The 21,233-nt window shown below is 51.4% G+C and overlaps 6 protein-coding genes across 6 annotated transcripts; 2 read left to right on the top strand and 4 right to left on the bottom strand.

Moving 5' to 3' along the window:
- The first annotated feature begins 196 nt into the window (after nucleotides 1-196).
- QC761_204856 (uncharacterized protein) lies at nucleotides 197-1,595 on the top strand. Its single transcript, XM_062876213.1, has 4 exons — nucleotides 197-578; nucleotides 680-817; nucleotides 1,025-1,350; nucleotides 1,402-1,595. The coding sequence occupies exons 1-4, from the start codon at nucleotides 287-289 to the stop codon at nucleotides 1,450-1,452; spliced, it is 807 nt and encodes a 268-aa protein (XP_062734790.1). The 5' UTR covers nucleotides 197-286; the 3' UTR covers nucleotides 1,453-1,595.
- A 486-nt stretch (nucleotides 1,596-2,081) lies between these two features.
- On the bottom strand, nucleotides 2,082-5,229 carry QC761_204860 (uncharacterized protein). The gene is made up of 2 exons (XM_062876214.1): nucleotides 2,649-5,229; nucleotides 2,082-2,581 (listed from the first exon to the last, which is right to left on the bottom strand). The coding sequence occupies exons 1-2, from the start codon at nucleotides 3,270-3,272 to the stop codon at nucleotides 2,495-2,497; spliced, it is 711 nt and encodes a 236-aa protein (XP_062734791.1). The 5' UTR covers nucleotides 3,273-5,229; the 3' UTR covers nucleotides 2,082-2,494.
- A 151-nt stretch (nucleotides 5,230-5,380) lies between these two features.
- Nucleotides 5,381-9,550, top strand: QC761_204870 (uncharacterized protein). The gene is made up of 3 exons (XM_062876215.1): nucleotides 5,381-6,380; nucleotides 6,455-7,379; nucleotides 7,438-9,550. The coding sequence occupies exons 1-3, from the start codon at nucleotides 5,697-5,699 to the stop codon at nucleotides 7,506-7,508; spliced, it is 1,680 nt and encodes a 559-aa protein (XP_062734792.1). The 5' UTR covers nucleotides 5,381-5,696; the 3' UTR covers nucleotides 7,509-9,550.
- Nucleotides 9,551-14,109: 4,559 nt separating this feature from the next.
- QC761_204890 (uncharacterized protein) lies at nucleotides 14,110-16,326 on the bottom strand. The gene is made up of 3 exons (XM_062876216.1): nucleotides 16,152-16,326; nucleotides 14,490-16,045; nucleotides 14,110-14,426 (listed from the first exon to the last, which is right to left on the bottom strand). Exons 2-3 carry the CDS (start codon nucleotides 15,697-15,699, stop codon nucleotides 14,263-14,265), a joined length of 1,374 nt encoding a protein of 457 aa, XP_062734793.1. The 5' UTR covers nucleotides 15,700-16,045; nucleotides 16,152-16,326; the 3' UTR covers nucleotides 14,110-14,262.
- Nucleotides 16,327-16,590: 264 nt separating this feature from the next.
- Nucleotides 16,591-18,252, bottom strand: QC761_204900 (uncharacterized protein; the record flags this gene model as incomplete). Its single annotated transcript, XM_062876217.1, is given in 3 exon segments — nucleotides 16,591-16,758; nucleotides 16,774-16,994; nucleotides 17,052-18,252. 3 exon segments carry the CDS (start codon nucleotides 18,250-18,252, stop codon nucleotides 16,591-16,593), a joined length of 1,590 nt encoding a protein of 529 aa, XP_062734794.1.
- Nucleotides 18,253-19,132: 880 nt separating this feature from the next.
- QC761_204910 (uncharacterized protein) lies at nucleotides 19,133-20,942 on the bottom strand (the record flags this gene model as incomplete). The annotated part of the gene is made up of 2 exons (XM_062876218.1): nucleotides 20,582-20,942; nucleotides 19,133-20,506 (listed from the first exon to the last, which is right to left on the bottom strand). The coding sequence occupies exons 1-2, from the start codon at nucleotides 20,723-20,725 to the stop codon at nucleotides 19,133-19,135; spliced, it is 1,518 nt and encodes a 505-aa protein (XP_062734795.1). The 5' UTR covers nucleotides 20,726-20,942.
- Nucleotides 20,943-21,233: the final 291 nt, after the last annotated feature.

Raw genomic sequence — 21,233 nt, forward strand, 5'->3', positions numbered from 1 at the left:
TTACTTGACCTGAAAGCCTGGACTTTGCATTGTAAGAGTTTCAGGAAAAGAGCACCTCTTTCTCAGCCGTTTATCCATTGTGCCTGCAGTCTTGACTTGAATTGACATCACAATATCCGGTAGCTTTGCGGAAGTTAAGCCAAGAGGCGCACACTTTAACCTTCTTCGAAGAAGCCACAGTAAAAGAAAATGGCACGTAAAAACTTTTTAAAGGGTCGGCCATTGGTTCTCATCGCTCATCATCGAATCACTCTCCCGACATAGATTCATAGCATAGCAATACCGTATGCTACTCTACCCGTGTCGCAGTCTGCCAATTCAACCATGTCAGATTCTTGTGGCGATGACCCCTTGCCCAAGCCCCCGATGGAGTTGGAAGTCAAATGCCGCAAAGCCCTTGAAAGATACGCAACAATTACAAAGATGGATGGCACGAGACACTTCCCTTCAGACATTCACCGATAATCTGCCAACATCAGGACGTTCAACACTCATGTCAGAGATCGTCGAACACGCGGAGAATCATGCTAAATTGAGGCAATTGAGAAATTTCTTGGTGGATGCCATTTTCAAACCAGGTACCGCAGCTCCCCCTATTCTTCATCCCCGTCTCGCAAATACTGACAATGTGCATGAGAAGTACGAAACCGGTATCACAAAGCTCGCCTGACCATGACAGCCGCACTGGCCCCTGAGTTTGACCAGGATATTGACAAGCATATCGCCACAATGGCCGAAAGGTCACGCCCCAAAAAAGGGCGTCAATATCTCAGACGACAATGCCTTCTTAGAGATGACCACCGCTGTATCATGACTGGTTAGTATGAGAGACGCTACCTTGCCTCCCTATCTCCGCTAGACCAAGCAACCAAGTTCCGTAGCACTATTTACTATGTTCACATCCTCTCTTCTACAATTTTCAATTGTGGTGACAACAAATCCATCAGAGTTAGTCCACCTCGAGGTCCACTCACCTCAATATTAATCCAATTGACACGAGCCTACTGATCCAGGCTCGTCAAAGTGCAGCTACGTGGTGGGCCCTCCGTTGGTACTTCGACCTTTCCGACCGCAACTTCCACCCAGATATCCTCCACGAGCCCGAAAATACCATATTCCTCACGATTGGAGTTCGTCAAGGAGTACCGACAGTTTCGGATAGCTTTGGAACCTGGAGAAGGCAATGGAAATATCTACACCTGCCGTATCATGGATCCAGAGACCCGGATCATGTCTGTAGATCATTTTGCTCCCCAAGATCAGCCCATCACCTTGACGCATGATGACAACATTCCAATGCCTAGTAGGGACCTTCTTAGAATACATCATAACTTGGGTAAAATCTTTCATGTGAGCAAAACCACCGCCGAATCTATCACCAGAGTGCTGACTTGTGTGTAGGCTGAGCCACGTTTGAACTGGAACGTGATGATTGGAGAAGAAGGTTGTTAATGGGATATATTCAGCATGTATGATCTTGGTATCTATGTAACAGCTTCCTTGCGGGATCTATATGGTTTGATATTGATGGAGATGGATTGCTATTCAAGAAGGCGGACGCCGAGAGTAGTGAAATATACATTACGCCCACCCAATAAAAGCCAAAGGAAGGTGTGCAGAAAGAAGGTGTGCAGAAAGAAGGCTATATACTCTGTAAGCCATTGGCCAACGGCATACACCGTTTAAACCAGCAACACCTATTACCCTAATCCTCACCCGTCACCCCGTGCCCCCCTACTCCCTCCCCTTCACCCATTCCCTCATGCACCTCTTTCTCTCCTGAAGAGCGGACCCAATTTTACACTCAACCTTTCTCACACACAACCCTCTACTCACCACCCATCCTTTCCTCCCCGCATCCTCTCACACCATTCACAACCACCAACTGGACCTTCCCCCTCCGAAAAGGAACCTCCCCCTCCGCAACCCCATCCAAATGCAACCCCAAAAAGTTCTCCCCTCCACCACCACTAACCCTTCCCCTACCCAAGAAAAAGCCAAGATGATCATCACCCCCTACCATACCAAGCCCGCCCAAAATCCCACCAATAACACCCAAGCAAAACACAAGCATTCTTGGTACCGGCAGTTACCTTCCCTCCCTTTAGCGCCCCTATGAACAAGCTCAAAGCAACCAAGCTAACGGCTTCCAAAGCCGATCGGTTAGACATGGGTGGCACCCTCTTGGCAACGACGACAAGAGAAAATGTCACTGCGACGGAGAAGTGTTTTTGAGTTGAGCAAAAACGCCCATGTATCAAAATTGTTATGTCCCAACTCTCGTCCCAAAGAAGAGGCCAGACATTGAATATCTACAAGAAGTTTGAAAAGAATGCCATCAGAGTTATCACCGAGGTGAAAAACTCACATGGATGCTAATGCACCGTTCCCACTCCCATCCACTCTATCAATGCTATTCGCTTTCTTCTACTACCACCTCGCCAAAAATGAAAAAAAAAACCCCTTGTTCCACCGCCGCTCAAGAAGAAACTTCCTAGCAGGTGAAGACCGAGGGGCCGGGGATCTGGTAGTTGGTGACAGGGGGCCAGTAGATGCTGATCTTGACACCGGGGTGGGAGCCCTACATATACGAGTTAGTAACCAATTGGCTGGGAACAAAGTGATGATGTATCAAGGCAAAAACTTACAGAGTAAGCACCGGGGAAGGCAACGGTGGAGGGGGTCTTGCTGCCGGTACCGCCGACAATGTTGAGCTGAGCACACTCCATGTAGAACTGAGCACCGGGGTAGTTGCCGGCACCGTGGAGAGCAAGCATCTCAGCACGGAGGAGGTACTGGCCGGGGGCGATGCAGGAGGGGATCTTGATGCTGTGGCGGCCCTGGCCGTTGATGACCTTCTCGGTGCCCCAGACGCCGTTGTTGTAGCCGTCCTCCTGGATCTTGAACCAACCGCCGCCGACACCAGAGTCGGTGGTAGCGTCGTTGACCTTCTTGAGGTAGGCCATGGTGGGGCCCTTGTGGGTGATGTCCATGACATCGTTGGGGGCAGAGCCGGTGGTGGAGAGCATGTAGCGCCAGATGGCGGTCACGTTCTGACCAGCCTGGACGGTGATGACCTTGGAGGTGGGGGTGGTCGGGTTGGGAGCACCGTTGCAGGCGATCGAGGCAGAGTCGACATTCTCAATGGGGCCGTTGTAGCTGGGCACACGGACACCACCACCAACACCGTGGTTGACACCGTTCACCTCGAGGGAGGAGAAGATGGTGTGGGCGCTCGCGGCGGAGGCAAGGAGGATAGGGGCGAACTTCATGGTGACGGTGGATGGAGTTTGAGGGAGTGGTCCAGGTAAACTTGCTCGAATGTGCTCGTCGATGGATGGCTCTCTAGAAAGGATTCTGGATGGGATGGTGACGGGTATATATACCTGTGCCACCTGCCGTGACAACACCAAGTCCCGCCATCATGCTTTCAAGATTGTCCATCTTTCGGTTGCAAAGACTTGACGGCCTCGGGTTCCGCAGTTGGCAGCAGTAGCCGCGCGGAATCTGGGGGGCATGACAGCAGGCTTGGTGGCTTGGAGGCCAAGGAGTGCCACGCCGGCGTCAATCCGGTCACGATCCCGATCTGGGTGCAACATCTCGGCGCCTAGTCCGACTCGGTGCAGTGAGGTTGTCATCCGTGAGGGCCGCCGGTGGACGGGCGGAACATGATGGTCCGGAGACCAATATAGAATGTTCGGCAGCCTTGCCGACAATCCCCCAGACGGGCCTAGCCAAGCCTCTAGACCTTGATCTGTCTTGCCCCTGCAATCTTTTCCCCTTCAGGGTTTTCTTCTCTGATGGACGTCAGTTGTCCCTCTGACAAGCTTTTCCCGGTTTCAGGAATCGTGTTCCCCACAAATCCGATGATCTCATCCAACTGCAGTCTTCGTGTGTCCTCCTCCGCAGACTCTTGATGGAGAAAGCGCCCCCGCAGGGAGCGGCAGAGAAAGGCACCTTGTGCATCATGCACCCCGGCCTTCAGCGGCCTCCTTTCCCGGGACTCTGTCATCATGTTTCCACAAAACCAGGAAGCGATTCGACAAAAGTTTTTGTCGCTTCCGTTGCAGCCCAGCTTCTGTGGTATTTTGAGCATGTGGGCATGTCTCTTGAAGGATATTCGGGGAACCGCCCGTTGACCGCTACGCGTCGAGGAGGCTGTGTGATGTGGTTGGCATCTTGATGTTGAGGAATCTGGTGTGCAAGCGCCTGCCAGTCTTGGACATGTGTGTTGAGTTGAGCACATTGTGTTTTTGTCTCGTTGTTGGCTGAGCTTCTTGGTGCTGCAGGTTTTGATCACTCGAATATCGGGCCGCGTACGCCGAGCAGGAAACAGCAGCGCCAACCTGCCCTCCTAATCATGGCGGATTCCAAATGATTCTTCCGAGTGACTTGGCGATGGAGGTCTTTTATTCTTCGAGGTAGCCGTTGCGCTGACGTTGTCTTGATCACAAGTTCGTCATCTATCGTCGGGCAAAGGGAACCTTGGAACCCAACGCGGGCTTTGGTGTTGGCAGGTATACCATGGTGATAGGAACGAGGATATGGGGGGTCAATGGGATACTAGCTGGATGTCTGTTATTTCTCTGTTGTCAGCCTCGAACAGCTCGCAAACTATGTTTACGTGCTGCGGTTTCTGGAATAGCTGCAGCAGGCAGACGTCGACGAGACCACCGATAGTAGCACCCTGAGGAAGGTGGGTGTTATCCGGCAGATGATTCTTGTTGCGCGTTTCTTGCCATCGCCTTGGCAGGTGAACATGGTCGGGCTTCGTCGAGATTTACCACAAGTGGTGCAAGACCTCCAGCAGTGAATTTTGGGTTGAGAGATAACTGAATCCTCATCTCGAGAAGAAATCGCTCGTTCTGTTGACTACACACCTCGCTACTTAGACATCCCGGCCATCATTTATTGTCGGCTATTTACAGCCAAAAAATCGTATGCCCGGGGCGAGTGCTTTTCAATAGCTAGGGCAGAGGGTCGATACTAGCTAGTTACGGTTTTTAATGAGTTATACAAGTTGGAAAAATTGGGTCTTCGTGCAGGTCTTCGGTTCTGGAGGCACTGGAATCGCAACAAAATGACACGAAGAATGCTTGACGAGATCTACAATGAAAAGGAAAATGAAAAGTTCCCAGTCTGTTAGTCTCGATGGGAGACGGGAGTGTGGCCCAGAAGAGTATGGCTGGCGAAAGCGGAAAGTACGACAGGCAGGGGATAACACTGCCGCCTGCGGGGCACTTTCTTGCCCTCGCAAGAGATATCGGGGAGGGACAAACTCTGAGTATCGGATCAATGTTTTCCGAATGTCCGATAATTCGCAGATCTTTCCAGGAACACGGTGATGCTCTCGCTTTCGTAGTACGTACAATCAAGGTCCAATTCCTTCTCGTTTATTGCCGTGGACAATCGACCCTCTTATTGGACTGCGCCATACTAAATCATTGGAATTCCGGCTACGTAACTCCCGATAGCCAATTATCTTGTCAAACGCCCCTCATTTGCTCATTTACCCTGCTGTATCGAGGTGGTTAAGAAGTGGTTACAACGCCGGATATGCAGGGAGAATCCCTTCCTACTACTACCCGGAATTCGAGGACCTTGATCAACGAGGAGCTTCTAGAGGCACGCTTGATCTGAACAAACATCTCCAGTCCTCATCATGATGGCCATTTTGTTGCTTGAGGCTAACCGCAATGTTAAGTGACCTGTCTCCACGGGCGGAGTCACTCGTCCCAGCGAATGTCGACAAGCTATTTGATCTGCTTAATACCAATGGCGAGGCGTCCTCGGGATCAACATGGAGTCGCGCACCAAGGTCCCTTTCTGCCACTCAACAGGGGAGTCGGAACTTGCTTGATGGTGTTCTCTCGCCGGCTGCCACAACTCAAAGACCTTTTGTCCAACAAAATTCAATATGGCAGGAACCGCTTTTTGAGTCGGGGTGTAGAGGCTCACTGCATGGTCGACAATGCGCAGGGCAATGCTCCGACCCCAAGATATTGTTCAGTTCCCTCAGCATTCTAGGAAACTGCCTTGCCTTTGCAACCGCGGGCTTACTGGCAGATGACGGCATTGTTATTCGAGAAGCCCCACTGGAGGACACCCCGACATCACTACAAATAGCTGGTGTCCCCGAAAACATTAATGCAACTCAGATACTCGATGATATTGTACGATGCGCTGTGTCGTCCTGCGAAGGCGAAGGTAGAATATCCGGCATGGCCACCTGCACGACACAGCTTATCGAACTAAGGGGACACCTGGGTGGTCCGCATAACGCCGCTACCCTTGAGCAATTCCAGGTCCTTCATGACGGCCTAGGCCAATATTGTGGCAAGCTTGATATGGAGTTTGAGCCTGACATTGCAGGGCCCGGGGTAAGTTGGCATTTTCCTCTGGAAAACTGGCGATTCTTTTGGATTCAGAAGCTGACCGCCTAACCCTTCTCCAGGTCCTGCTGTCACAAATGATACAGGCATCAGTCTCAGTCACCTCGTTTGTTTTCATCACGATAATCAGCTCTTGGGCCCGGTTCGTTCTTTTGGTCCACAAGCGAGGCGATTGGAAGAAAGCGGAGCGTCGTCACAGAAAACTCACAACATCCAGAGTCCACGGTGCGTTGGTTTCGGCTGCCGTGGAATTCCAGGAAGCCCAAGCATTCTTCACCATGGCCATTCAGATCGCGACCATTGCCACGTTTGAGCCGAGCTTTACCTGCGGCTTGTCTTGCAGCCAGCAAGAATCGATCCAATCCCTGAGCGACACCATCATGAATGGGCAGTTGATTCGTGCTCTGGCGGTCAACAGCATGTTGCCTGTGCTTCTGACACAGTCAGTACTACACCGTGCCGGAATGAGCTGGTGGTATACCTTGACGCTTTGCATCATTGTCTGCATCTTTTCAGAGGTCATCAGGTGGCAAATTGTCACTCAAGTCCCTTTCCACATCCTCTTAGGCCGGCTAAAAGATCTAGTACCAGTGGATGAGTGTGGTGGTAACCCTTCTCTGACAGCGTATTGCCTGACGCCTTTATACAATCTTCAACTTGTGGAAATGCCCATGCTGATTGTAGGATATACAACCGCCCTGGTACTCCTTCTTGCGCAGAGCGCACATCGGACATGGCCGATTATTTCACCTATTGTCGAGAGGCATAGACCTGGCCAGTTGCTGGCTTACTTGGGAAAGCATTTCTTTCGGGTGTCTTGGTACGGATTGCAGATGACCCTTGCCATCGCCACGGCCTTACATTTCGTCACTCTTTGGACCATCAGCCGCGGTTTGAATTCGTCACCGAAAGACTGGACCTATGGCCAGGTGGTGTCGGCAATGCTCTGGGCTCCGATATTGGGAAAGTACCTATACTACAATATTTGTAAGTGGTATTGAACAGACTCTGGGTTGCTTCTTTTTCGCTTACGTTTCTGTCTTAGTTGGAGTGAAGAGGGGAGTCGAGGCACGGCTTGCGCGAGAGTACACGGTGATTCGACTTGAGCCTCACTGAATTGCTCAGTTATCCTTGCGGTATGGTATGCCTACAGCGCCAGGGCTTTGATCGAATCACCACCCCGGTATCGGGCTGCCTTAGCCACAGCATCACCCCCAATAACTATCGACTTGGCACATCCTCACCTCCACGGAATTGCGTTTAAATTCACGGTACACAAGCTCCAGGTGTTCTGTTTTCCAGCACCATTTGCCCCTCGATCCACTACCACTTTCCGGCAAACAGGATGTCAATCAATTCACCTCAGGGCAGCATCTCCATGCTCCACACTCTGCTGGTGTGGTTAGCCAGCTACACCGCCTGCGTATCGAAGAAGCTGAAAAAAGCCTTTGATTCAGACCTGTCACACCTACCGCCACTTGTTTACGGCCCTTTACCTAGCGCAGCATCCATCAGAATCCTCGATATGATCAAGCCAGCTGCAGGAGACAGAAACATCATCAGACTGTCAACTCGAATCATCAACCTAGACTCGGACTTAGCCTCGCTGCCGGAATATGTGGCTCTGTCTTATATGTGGGGAAACCCAATCACGATTCGAGAGTCGGTGCCAGATTCAATGAATTTCAGAAACCCCTCTTTCTGTTCCATCAAGAGGCCGAATAATGAACGATTTGGATGGCTAGACCCGGCAAAATGGATTTATTATGTCAAAGTAGCCGGTACATGATAGCTGAAGAGAAGGTTGATTGGAACGGTGACAAATTAAGGTGGATTGAGGTGGATGGCTGCGGCGTGCAGGTCAAGGAGAATCTGTTTCACTTCTTGAAGACAGTTCAACGGGTACGAAAAGACTCTGCAGGACCTCACGGTTGGGGCAGGCTTCAGCTAGACTCATGTTTCGACAATGTGGGCTATCCGCTTTGGATCGATGCTATATGCATCAACCAGGACGACCCAGACGAGCGAGGTTCTCAGGTATCGCTGATGTCCAGGGTCTATCAATCTGTCAAACACGTTTTGCCATGGACCGGGAAGAGTGACAGACTGTCGGAATGGGCAGCCCAAGGGTTCAGTCGACTAATGGATTGGGAGGCACCCCGTGCGAAACGGATGAGGGAGAAGATTGAAAAGGGAGAAGAGCGCTCCAGGAGCGACATCAACATTGACACAACGCTTTCGTCGATTGAGTGAATGTCTATACGCCATTTGTTCGGCTTATTCGCTTTTTTTCACCGTATTTGGTTTCGTCGAGCATGGGTCGCGCAGGAGGCGACTTTCGCAAAACGTACCTTCGTCTTAACCTCCACTAACCTGTTCCCTATGACGATGGTTCTGTTGGCGCTGGAGGTGATTGACAGGTATGGATTGGAAGATGAGTTATGCGAGTTAGGACGAGGCCTGCTTACTGGTCGGTCCGTATCAAACACTGAGGCTTTCGTTGCAATGCATACGGGATATCTCGAGGATGAACAAGGGGTCACTTTGGATCATGCAGAGCGATTGGCAATTGAGCCACGAGATGCTTTCATTTTCCTTCGGGGATTCCAATATATTCGCGAAAGATCGAACCTGGACCTGGCGGACACAGGTACCATGGTAGTGACAGGACGGAGTGAGAGAGGCTGGGACATCGAGGTTTTACCACGGGTGCATTTGGATATCACTCGGGTACAATTATCAGTGCCCCGGCTGACTCAGTTCCCTTGAGCCTTTTTCACGAGCGGCTAAGTCTACTTCCTGTCATATCGGTCTTTCGGAACCTCAATGCCTTTGACCCTCAGGACAAGGTATTTGCATTTTTGAACATTGCAGAAGGAAAGGGGCTTGTTGCGCCAAACTACCGCCAAAGTGCCCAGGCCGTTTTTCGGGCGACAGCAGAGGCCATAATTAAGGATACCAACAGTCTCTCTGTACTATCACACATTGAAGATCCGTCAAACCGAGAGATCGAGGACCTTCCCGGTTGGATCCCTGACTTCAGCGCGAGGCTAGAAACGGAAACGTTTGACAATGGGTCCGACCCTTGCAGATATTGCGCCTCGTATATCAACTTCAAATTAACGGAAGCAAGCGAGATCGTCTTCCATCCTGAGGGGCTTACTGACGGGGAGAGATTCGGGTTAGGCCCAAAATCGACAAGAGAGCCAGACGGGGAACTTCATGATCAGATTTGGGTGATTGAGGGAGCCAGTGTTCCATTCATTCTCAGGGAGACTGACACTTCGGGTTGTTACAAGATTATCGGCGAGGCGTATGTGCATGGGTTCATGTATGGAGAGTTAATTGGTAGCTTGGTAGGGCCACCGAGGAGGATCTCTTTGGTGTGATGTGGTGAGCTGGTGGCGGCCGCGTTGTTGGGTACTGAACCAGGCTGAGCTTCCTGCCTTACACAACGTTCAGCTACCTTACCTACCCTGACCTGATTTTGATGTTTATTTGCAAATTCTGTATTTCTGTCCTCAGCTTTCCCTAAATAGGTATGATGGTATTTGGGTAGAGCAAGTACACACCAGAGTCAAAGAGAGTATCCTGCGTGCGTTGCTGCTGGGCAAAACAATCTCCTTGACCGCTTAATGATGATAATGAAGCAGACTGTTCTCTTTATTCCAATCGTCGTCAAACATATAACCATATTGCACATCTCCGCCCTCATCAAAAGCTTTGTGGGCTTTTGCTTTGCGCGTTAGGGGAAAGGAATGATCGCCCGATCAATCACTAAAACCCTCCCAGTCTTACTCCGGTTGCTCCTCCCTAAGCTGCACTCTCTCTCTGTGACGTATCACAAGCTCTCCTCGCCTGCCGGTCCGCGACTCGTCCCACTCTAGCTGCGGCAGCCATTGATCAATCACTAAGGTAGGTAGGTAGTCTAGAAATCTCACCGCCGGGCCATGAAGCTCAGGATACGCCGGGAAAATTTGGTCGAAATCCCGATCCATATCCACATCCTCACTCTCGCTCGGCTCAGAGTCCATCCCCTCACTCTCACTCTCACTATCACTTCCATTTTCACTTTCACTGCCCCTCTCACTCTCACTCTCAATCTCACTTTCAGTGACCCACTCACTCTCACCCTGAATCCACCCCTCACCATCTCCCTCCATCTCATACCCCCCCTCCTCCTCCTCCTCTACCCCCACCCGTCCCTTAACCTTACCCCGACACATCGGACAAGTCTTATTGCCCCCCCTTAACCACTCACGCAGACACCCCCCATGAAAAATATGCCCACAACCCGGCACCTCCACCACCACCACCCCCACCATCTCGTTCAGACAGATCGCGCACTTCTTGTCCTCCCCCTCTTTCAACGCCCTTGTATGGATGACAGGGACCTCTTCTTCGTCGTCCTCATCAACATAATCCCAAAAATACCTGTGCGGGTCTCGATGACCGGTTTCATCGATAAACCCCGCTGGAGACAGCAAGATATATGATCTCAAGAAGTAGTCATCTTCCGACGGCATTTCTTTGGTTGGCGCGCGGGAGATGTCTGAAGATATTCGTTTGGGGGGGGGGGGGTGTAGAGGGGAGGTTTGGAGGAGCGTGCGCGGACGGTTGGTTGATGTCTGGGAATAGTTTGCAAGCGCGGGGGGGAAATGAGTCAAGCGGCGGTCAAAGTTGATGACGCGGTAAGTTCTTGATGAGGGCCGCTCGAGAATGTTTTGCTTGGGCGGATGGATGTTGATGGTTGAAGACGAGAAAGGAGACTTTGGAGTAAGCGGGAATAGAGAGCTTTAAATTTCGCGAGAATTCTGACACTTTTGCGTGTTGAAGGTTAGGAGTGGGTGAGGTGGAAGGTTTGAGGCACATTTAGGCTTTTTCTTTTTTTTTTTTTTTTTTTTTTTTCGTTTGTGGCGAGACGATTGAGGGGGTGTGAAGAAGGTTTGGGATGGTCAAGCCTCCGGCTTCATGTGGCGGGAGACATTTTGACTTTCACCCTTAAAAAAGAAACATTCCATATCTTCACAACACAGTCTATTTACCTTGACTGGTAATAATTTTCTCTCTGGGGTTCAGCTGCTGCAAGAAGGTCTTGTTATACTAGCAATTCGATCATGGCGTGCTCCCAATACTTACAACACATGCCTGCGACTCAAACTCCGCCTACACCCAAGAGCTCTGCAGGGCAGCTGATAAGTACATGAGCTCCAACACACACTTTGTGAAGAACCTCATTTGGCTGAGCAGACACGTGGACACAGAACGGATTTGCCAGAGATGCTGAACCAGACAAAGCACCAGAGTCGTTCCCAGGGGCCGGATTCAAACATTTCCACACTTTACATGGTACTTACCTTATAATAGGGGCGTAGTTTTGCCATGGACTGCACTGTATTCATTATTGTCTTCCATACAAGCTAGGTACAATGCAGAGACATCACAGCTCAAGAGTTTCAGTTTTCAGCTTTTGACTGTCTGCCGAACCATGTGTGATCTGCAAGCCTTGCAGCTGCAGGTTTTCACACCTGATCTTACCATAAGACCCGAATAACGCGCTGAAAACAGATTAACGACTGTAGAAAATTGGAAGTTGTGGGCCGAAAAGTGACTGGCGCCAAAGGTGAAGCAAAAAAGTGCAGGAGGAAGGTTGTGGTAATGGAGCAAAATCTGACAAACAGAGGAAGGCCACAGAAAGGCACGCGAAATATGAGCCCTCAGAGCAACCTGAGTGTGTGGGCCTGGCAAAAGGTGGGACCAGAACCCTGGGAGCACCTACAGAAGCAGAGGCATTGTAATTTGTCGCGCTGATGCGACGTGATGTCCAAGCAGAATTCAGTTGAGGTTGGACACAGACACGATTGGTGGCTTGATACTGGTCAGAGCAGGCAACCTGCAGGGCGCACTGGGAGGGTGACTTCCCCTATCTTAACTGGTTGGGCCAAGCCAATATTGAAGACAGCCACAGGTGCTTATGCATATCAGGCTCTTCTCATTGCGAGATGATACGTGCAGAGTCTGTCATGTTCTTTCCGCAACATGTGAGCACGCTCCAAGAGGACCGCTATGAAATCAAAATTGAAATAGATATTTCGAAGCCCATCCTGATGGGCTATATTTTTTCACGGCCGAACGACATCAAGCATGAAACGCGCAAACCCCTCCTCTCAAAAGGATGAACATAGAAAGCCCCCAGTGGATTCCCGTAATATACTAAAACATCACACTACATACACCTGGCGGGATACCGATGACTCCTCAAGCATGGATTCAGAGGAAAAGCATGGAAGGGTATTCCCCCGGCCAGCTAGTATATATGGCCGCGATATACTGAACAAGACCAAAGAACCGGAACAAACAAAAGATCTAAACATTGCTGGCTTTACACTCGACTATTATCAGCACCCGGCAAAACACACAGATCCGCAGCGGCGGTATCGCCATGCATATGACGTGTACTCTCTTGTTATACTGCTTCTCAAAGTTGGGTTCTGGGAGGAGTTGAAGAACTATGGGAACTTCCGCTCTGGTTATAACAAGATTCCCGATTACGACAAAGAGGATCATTATGAACGACGCAGGTGGATCTGTCGAGAGTACTTGAATCGTCTTAGGTGGGCATGTGGGAATTTTTATGCCGACGTTGTGCTCAGTTGTCTCATGGTGGATAGTAGCGCATGATGAAGTAGCGAAGGAGAGCAAGCGGGAGCTTTGTGCGAGACTAGTTGCGGCCTTGGAGAACTGTCAAGCCTAGGCAAACTCGCTGGTTTCCTGTACTTTTTGTCCATTAATAGCGTTCGGGTAAAAAGACGAGAGGTATTTGCCCAGCAACATGTTTCTTCACTTACTTTGTGTAAGAGGAGAGGTTACTCACTAGGTAGGTAGTGGGTCAGGCAGAGAGGTTGCTCTTAGGCCACTGGCCTGAGCCCATAGGTTGGCTGGTTAAGGGTATATTTGGCTTGCTTTCCTTTTCTTTGGCATCTTGCTTGTACCTCATTTTCATCGCATGTTCTTCTGCGTAGGGTTTCCATCACTTCCAAAGGTATCCAATGGAACTAACCTTCAAAAAAGAACAATCATCATTCAAAGTCCATATCAATACCTAATGGTACATACCATACCTTGCAGTATCTCCCTCCACCTCATCACCAAAAATTCCACTTGGATCAATATCTCATTTCATCACAATAACCTCTGTGAGGCTGTATCTTGAACCCAGGGTAGATTCGAGACCTACTGGCGCCAACCTGTGGGGATACGGGGGATAGTACTGTGGTTATACCCCCTCACCCCCTTCACCATTACCATCATCTTGTCATTCCTCACAACATCCAACCTACCCACTACCACATCAACCACCCCCCAAACCTCAACCCTCTTCTCCTGGTCCCAATGGGCAGAAGACATAATTATCACCCCACCTCACTACAACCCTCACCCCCTCCCAAGCCGTCGGAGCACCTCAGCCACCGCCACAGCCATCGCTGCCTCCAAAAGGCAGTCTCGTCCAGAAACGAGCTCCCCATTGTGAGTTTGCCGCTCGATACACGCCGGTATGTTAACCCACCCCGCCCCAACCAACTGCTCCACCCTCATTTACTCTTCACCATAGGGATGCGACGCATCAGCCTGCCTAGATTACCTCACCCGCGAGTCAACCCTCTCCCAAGGCACATCAATGCTCACCAAGACCAAGACAAACTTATCAAAAAGAATAAGTGGTATCATCAATTCATCATCAGCTGACATTTTAAAAATACATGTCTGAGACGTGCTATCTAAGCATCTGTCCCTTGTGTGTACACGTTGTGTTTTTGTTCATTATCATTTCATTTTTATTTTTTTTTGCCTGTCCCCATCCAACCATCATTTACTCGGCATCAAGAGGCGCACGAGGAGGAGTGTCGTTGACCTGGATACCACCACGCTTCTTCTCATGGCTGTCAGGCATGGGAAGAGCCCACCCGCCCTCACCCTCGGGAGTGGCGAGCCAGAGTCTGAGGAGATGTCTTCTGGGAGCGGGAGGGGCAAAGTCTATTGTCCAAAGTTAGCACGGAAACAAAAGTCAATGTTGGAGAGCCGAAAGAAGAAACTCACCCTTGTAAGCAGTGCGAGCATGGAGCAAGTGAGCATTACTCAAGAACTGAATGTCTCCAACCTCCAAAACCATGTGCAGAGCCTCCTGCTGGCAGGTATCCTCAAGCACCTTCAGAGCATGAAGTTGCTCCTCGCTGAGAGGAGGAATGATGCCCTTGTCGGAGAATCTGGTCAAAGACTTGACATAGTAGGGGTCCCACTTGCAGTAGAGGCGGCCCTGGCCACCGTTCTCTATGTAAACAATAGGCTGGCGAACCCACTCCTCCTGGCCATCGCTGACCTCACCCTTGCGGTCAAAGTACCAGATCGGCTTGGTCAGAGTCTCGGCAACATCAGGGTGCTCCTTCTGGAGAATGTTCCAGACGTTGTGAACCGAGACAATGTCGCTCTCACCACCTTCCTGGGCGCGGTGTACGCACAAAAGACCGACGATATCACCATCATCAGCGTGGAAGAACTGGCGGGCGGCAGTGCGATAGATGCGGACGGTGTGGATCTGAGTCGGGTCATCACCGACATCCTTGACGTGGCCGAGGACGTGGCCGCGGCCGTTCTGAGAGACAAAGTATCCAAGATAGGTGCCGAGACCCATGTAGGCGACGGCGTTCTTCTCTGGGCCCCAAACATCGGCAGGGAAGCGCTTGAAGAGGATGAAGCCCTTGCCGTTGAGGAGATCTTCCCGGAGGTCAGTCAAGACCTTGCCGAGCTTGGGAAGGACAAAGTTCTCCTTGGAGATGCCGGTGAGTGGTGTGCCGCTGGCGATGAAAGCGTCGGCGGTGGCGGACAACTCGGCAACCTCCTCATCTGTGAAGGGGTGCACCCACTTCTCAGGGTTGTTGATGAAGTCATCGCGCTTCCATACTGTGCGGCCGGTGATCTCCTTGGGGAACTCAGAGTAGGGCTTCAGGACGTCGTAGAGAGGGGGGTGCTGGCCAGATGTGCGGATGCCGTCAGGGAAGATGTGGCGGGGGGCATCGAGGTTGCTCTTGGTGACTTGAGGAAGTTGAGCCGCAGGCTCTTCTACTAGGATTCCGGGAGCCATTGTGTATGGTATGTGTGTGGTGGTGGGTAAGGTAGGGAGCGGTTTGGAAGTGCTGGGTGATGACTGCCAAATGAAAGAGCTTGATCTGATAATGGAATATTTGGGTCTGACCGAGAGCTCACATGTCTGGCTTATAAGTACATGGTGTCCTCGATAGAAGGGGGCCATCTTTTCGATTGCGTGATCATCCTGGGACTGGGCCCAGAGACTATCATCTGCAATGGGGCCGAGGTCTCATTGGAAGAGGCCATGATGCACCCACGTTTCGGCAGCCCGCTCCTCAGTGACATCGGTGCTGGGCGTTGGGATTTTGTTCAGGAAAGAGCATTGGGATGATTGCGATATCGATTTGAGGGATGGCGTGCTCGGCTTGCGATGACGTGAAGGCTTAAGCGCTACTGCCCCGCAATGCTAATGGCGCTATTCCCTCCTCGACACACCTCGATCAAAGAGGTGACGTGGTAAGCTAGTTCCCTTTTTGGAGCTCCCACCGTATCCATTCGGCTTTCGGGATCTGAGATGGTGTTCTTTGTTGGATGCTGAAGTGAAGGTCTCAAAGGAGTTGGTGGGGTAGGGGAGGTGTAAGTCGTGGGGGTTAGGGTTCAGCGCGGGTGTGTTACCTTGTCTTGCCAGCACAACATCGAGCCACATTAAGTTGACAATAGATGGTTGTCACCGATTGGAGCTTCGTGCAGATATGCCGAGGTAGGGTGGACAAAGCTTGGGAGCGTTTGCGGTTTGAGCATTGTGGTACTTTGTTTAAATGGGAGCAGGAAACACAGGATTAGGTAAAGGCAAAGGTTCAGTTTGAGGTTGAGGTCCGCATGGGTAAAGGCACTTACGTGTTGTGAAACTGGGCGTCTCATCCGTGACAGATTGATCAGCAAAATGGCTCACGAGGCTACCCCTATTTCCATTCAAACACGCCCGACTCTGACGGCAACGGTCGACCTGATAAACCGATCTTTGCTATTTGTAAATATTACTAATTATCCCCTCAAGCATCATTGTGTATATCCAGTTACGTTCTTTCCTCGCATTCACCCACCCCAATATCTATCAATCAAACAGCCCCTTCAAATCAGGCACCAACCTCCTCAGCGGATGGGCCTCCGTATTAAAAACCCACTCATCCAGACTAATCAAGTCCGGCTCACTGAACATCAAATAAAAATACTTCAACGTCTCACCCAGCCAAAAGCTCTCCATCGAGTCCGTCTTCTCCGGATACCGTTTGCTCTCATCCTCGTTCTCAGGGTCATAACGAGTAATATCCGACAGTGCCGCGTTGGCGAGCTCAGTCTTGGTATTCTTCTCGATAGCTTCAAACATCTTCCATGCTTTTTCAGGCAAGTCCTTTCGGCCGGTTGTGCGGTAGAGAATAAATACCGACTCGATTGCTTCAGGTCGGAGAATGTATCGAGTATCCGGAAGCGACGTGAACCCCTTGGAGATGTGCTTTTCGGCGATGAGCGAGTTGAGCTCTTCAGGGGAGATGTCATCGGGTGCTTCAAGCTGCCTTTTGATCGCATTTTTCCACTTGGTCTCGGAAAACGTACACTCTGGCTTCTCGGGCGAGATTGTTAAAGGACAGGGAAGCATGGTGAATGTCTCTGGCATGATCCCCACGGGCATGTGTGAATAGGTCCAGATGCAACCATCCATCAGTTTCTCCCCGACAGACACATGGGTTTGGTTCTCCACAAGCTTGCCACCGAGGGCGAGCATACCACCTGCGAAGCAAACGAGATGCTGGCCTTCTGGTTTGAGAGAGTAGACAGTGTCATCGCCGCTTCGGGAGACAGAGACAAGGCCAGAGACAAGGACGTCGGCGTTGTCTGGAAGCATAGGCCGGAAGACATTTCGTTTGATGACTGCCTCCATGGCCTTTTCATACATTTCGCGATATTGTGGTAGTAGACCCCCGACGAGAGCATGGGCCTTTGGGAGATATTCGTACCAAGAGTCAGCCATGGCCCCGATGGTGAAGTCATTATGTAGGTTGAATTCTGTGGTGCGGGCGTTGACAATGACAGGCCACATTCCTGGGAAACGCGTGGTGTCTTGTTGCTTATGCAGGAGCTCAGTGATGCGATGCGCAGCGTCGAACCATTTTGGGTCTTTGGTGAGGAGAGAAAGCCTGGTGAACTCCAGAGCGAATGTGCCAATCTCGGCAAGAAGGACGGATTCGTCGGCTTCCTGGGGTTTGTTTTTGGATGCATCCACAGCGTCCCATCTTGTCATTGGCATGCGGTTGGGAGTATCGAAGGCGACATAGAGCATTTCTCCAACCTCTGTTGCTTTACGTAGGAGCCGTCTATCGCCACTTAGGTCGTAGGCTGCCAGAAAGCCACCCAGATATCGAATGTTGGTCTCAAATACGTTCACTTTGTCTCCCGGGGCTTTGGAAAAGTCGATCTTGGACGCAGCTTCCACTGCCTCCTTGAACTCATCTTTCAGGTCCATGATCCAGAGGGTGTCGAGACTGTCGACCAAGGTTGCTCCCCAGCCGCCAAAGACATCGCGCTTCCCACCGCTGATGGGCATGATCTCGTCACTCATCCAGGCATGCTTGCGGTACGAGTTCCAACAACGCTGAAAGACTTTCTTGACGGCATCTCGGCGTTCGAGTCGAACTTGACGCTCTGCTGCGGGTTCAGTCTCGATGAACTTTTGAACCTTTGGAAGCCACTGTGGGGAGCCCTGTGGAAACTGGCGCATGTCCTGGACAGGGTAATTGGGCTTCAACTTGCTCCATTCGATCTGGTCTGCTGTGTCTTCCTCGTCGTTTTGGTCCTTGTCGTTGGCGTTGCCATCGGTGTTATCGTCGAAGTAGTCATCCGGGGGGACATAATTAGGATCCCCACTACTGCCGGGCGGGAAATTGTCACCACTGCCATCACCGTGATAGCTCTGGAAAGGGTCAATGACGTAGGAGTATTGGTATGATCTCTTGCGGATGGCGAGGAAGACGAATAGGAAGATGCCTGCAATCAAGAAGACATAGCCTCTATTCCTCGAAAAGAGCAGCATTGTGGCAGCTGTAGAGATCAACGGGCAGGATGGATACCACCCTGAATTTGGATGGGCACCCCGTCCAGGTCGTTCCCAGCGAATCCAGGGACGACATGAATTAAGATTTTGGCGGGTGGTAGGGGCATTGGCGAACTGCCGGCTTGGCACTGTAAGATACTGTAAATACGATGCGGGCCACGTGGCAGCGCTGAGTGACAGTGACCAACATACTGTTGTGGACACGCTGTGGCAGCGCTGCCGTGCAGGGGATCTGTGTAATAACGTGTATCCGTAATAAGCTGGCGGGCGACTAGCCCACCACGTCGCCCTCCCGTCACTCACTGCCCTGCATCATCGATGAAACATCAACAACCACTCATCATGGCGTGAGTCACCGCCGACCAATGTCATCAGACAACACGTTATAAAGGCAGCGGCTCATCCCTTGCGGTCACTTTGCGGTCATCGACGTTTTCTCCCTGCAGCTGCGACGGAAGGCCAAGTGGGGATGGAATGAGCTTCATTACTTTGACGCGTCAACAATGGCATCATTTTAACGACACCACCATACCTTACGCGTGGCATCTCACGCATTCACCACACCGTACCTGATCAAGCCCATCAAACCACCCAACACAATGGCGGACGGAGCATTCAACTTGAAGTACCGACCACCAACATAGCTGGTAGCTGTGATGACAACCCACCAGGGATCATCACCCAAACTGCGACCAGCCTGGAATCCTTGGTCAATATACCCCACCATGAAGATTCGATACACGGCCGTATAGATCAAGCCCACGGCGCCGGCGTTGATGCCTCTGAGCACAGATTTGACCCATCTCCTGTTCCTTGCCGCGCTCCAGAGTCCCATGGTGCCATGGACCAAGATCAAGCCTGGGCTGAAGATGGCAACCCAGGCAATCAAGGCGCCTCCAACAGAGCTGTGTCCGGCGTTGATGGCCGTCAAACTCCCGAGGAAGACAGCAATGTTGAAGTTGGGGCCCGGGAAGGCTTGGATGAGGGCGAGGCCGATCAAAAAGTCGCGAGCGCTCACCCACCCTTCGGCAACAACGTACTCTCGCAGCAAAGGGATGACGACGGGTCCACCGCCAAAGATGATTGTGCCCGCAAGGTACATGTTGGAGAAGAGGCGGTAGAGGATGGGAGGGCCGGGGTCGGGAAGAACACTGCGTAGCACCATGGCCACGATGAAGCTGAGGAAGAAGGTCACGATGATGACTGTGCCAGTCTTCCATGACATGTTGAACCTCAGCTCCTGTGGCACAATGCGTGGTTCGTTCTCAGCAGTCGACCCTGACGGGCGCTCATTCTTATTGGCCTCATCTTCGCTGACTGGAAGTTCTGAGCTGGGCCCGGGTTGCGATGGCCCAAGTTCATGGGTATTTCTTGTTGTTGTGGCATTGTTTTGAGGGCCAGCTTCGGGGTGCGTCGCCCTCTTTCGCTTCACCTTCCTCACCAGAGCTCCGAGTGGGCGATGGATCCAACGGTAGTCATTGACCAAGGTCGCAACACCAGACACAAGCATCAAGACGGGAAAGTACCACAGGGCGTTGTACAACATGCCAGCAGCAGCAGTGACAAAGACAATTATCCTCGTCAATGGATCAGTGATGGCCTTCTGGGACAGCTCCACCGCCGCCAGCGCAATCACGCCGACAGTAGCGGAGTTGAGGCCGGAGAGCAGCGCATACACGATTCGCGGCAAGTTCTCGTCAATGCTCGACACGCCGATGGAGAGGCCAAACATGCCGATGGCCCCCGGAAGACTCCAGAGCAGGAAGCTAAACAATGCTGCCATAAACCCGCCGTGGAGCAGGTTGATGCAGTAGAGCATTTTTGTGCTGGCGGGTCCTGACAGCGATTGCGAGATGCTGAAGATCTCCTGAAAGACCTGTTCATCGACCCATTTTGACTTTTGGACGAACTTTTCGTTGAACTGCGCGCCGGACAATGATAAGCAACTGGTCCTCGCTCCTGTTTTCTCTACGGTTTTTTTTTTCTTTATACTCACAATCTTGAAGTGGACCGGTGGACCACCAAACGCAGTAACCCCAAGATGCCAATTGACCCGGAGGACCTTCCACCCGCGGCGGGCCAGCGCCCGGAGACGGCGGGGCAGTTCCCCCCTATTTTCACCGGCTCCAGTGGAGCTCATTTTTGGCTTTGTCGTCTTAAACCCCCAGACGCTCCAAAACAGTTGAGCAATTCGCCTTTTGCGACGACAAACTTTGAGGAATCGGAGATAGCAGAACGGCTTGTCTCACTCCAAATGGTGTGCGATTTGCATGAAGGAGGGAAGGACCCAGGAACTCGGGACAGGCACACGGCAGAGAATTGGGTGAGCTGCAACCTCCCTGCAGCTGAGGCGATGGTGCAATCCTCGGCGTCCATTTGTGGCGTTGTGTGCTAGCCGACTTTGGTGGTTTTGTCACCAGCTCTTTGTCTCCACTAGGGTTAGGGTTGAACAACGGGGAAGCCCCCTTTCACGATTCAGGGGTTCTTGTATCCAGACGATGAGCTTCTTGACACCGAAGCTTTTTATATAGAGTAAGACATCAACTTTCACCTTATCCAAACTGAATCTGCCAACCACCACAGTTGATTCTACCGCCTAGTCAGCATACCACCAGTACCATGCGCAAGCAACGACGCCTGCACCTTGG

The sequence above is a fragment of the Podospora bellae-mahoneyi genome, chromosome 2, assembly GCF_035222275.1.
Source record: "Podospora bellae-mahoneyi strain CBS 112042 chromosome 2, whole genome shotgun sequence".
Classification (NCBI taxonomy): Eukaryota; Fungi; Ascomycota; class Sordariomycetes; order Sordariales; family Podosporaceae; genus Podospora; species Podospora bellae-mahoneyi.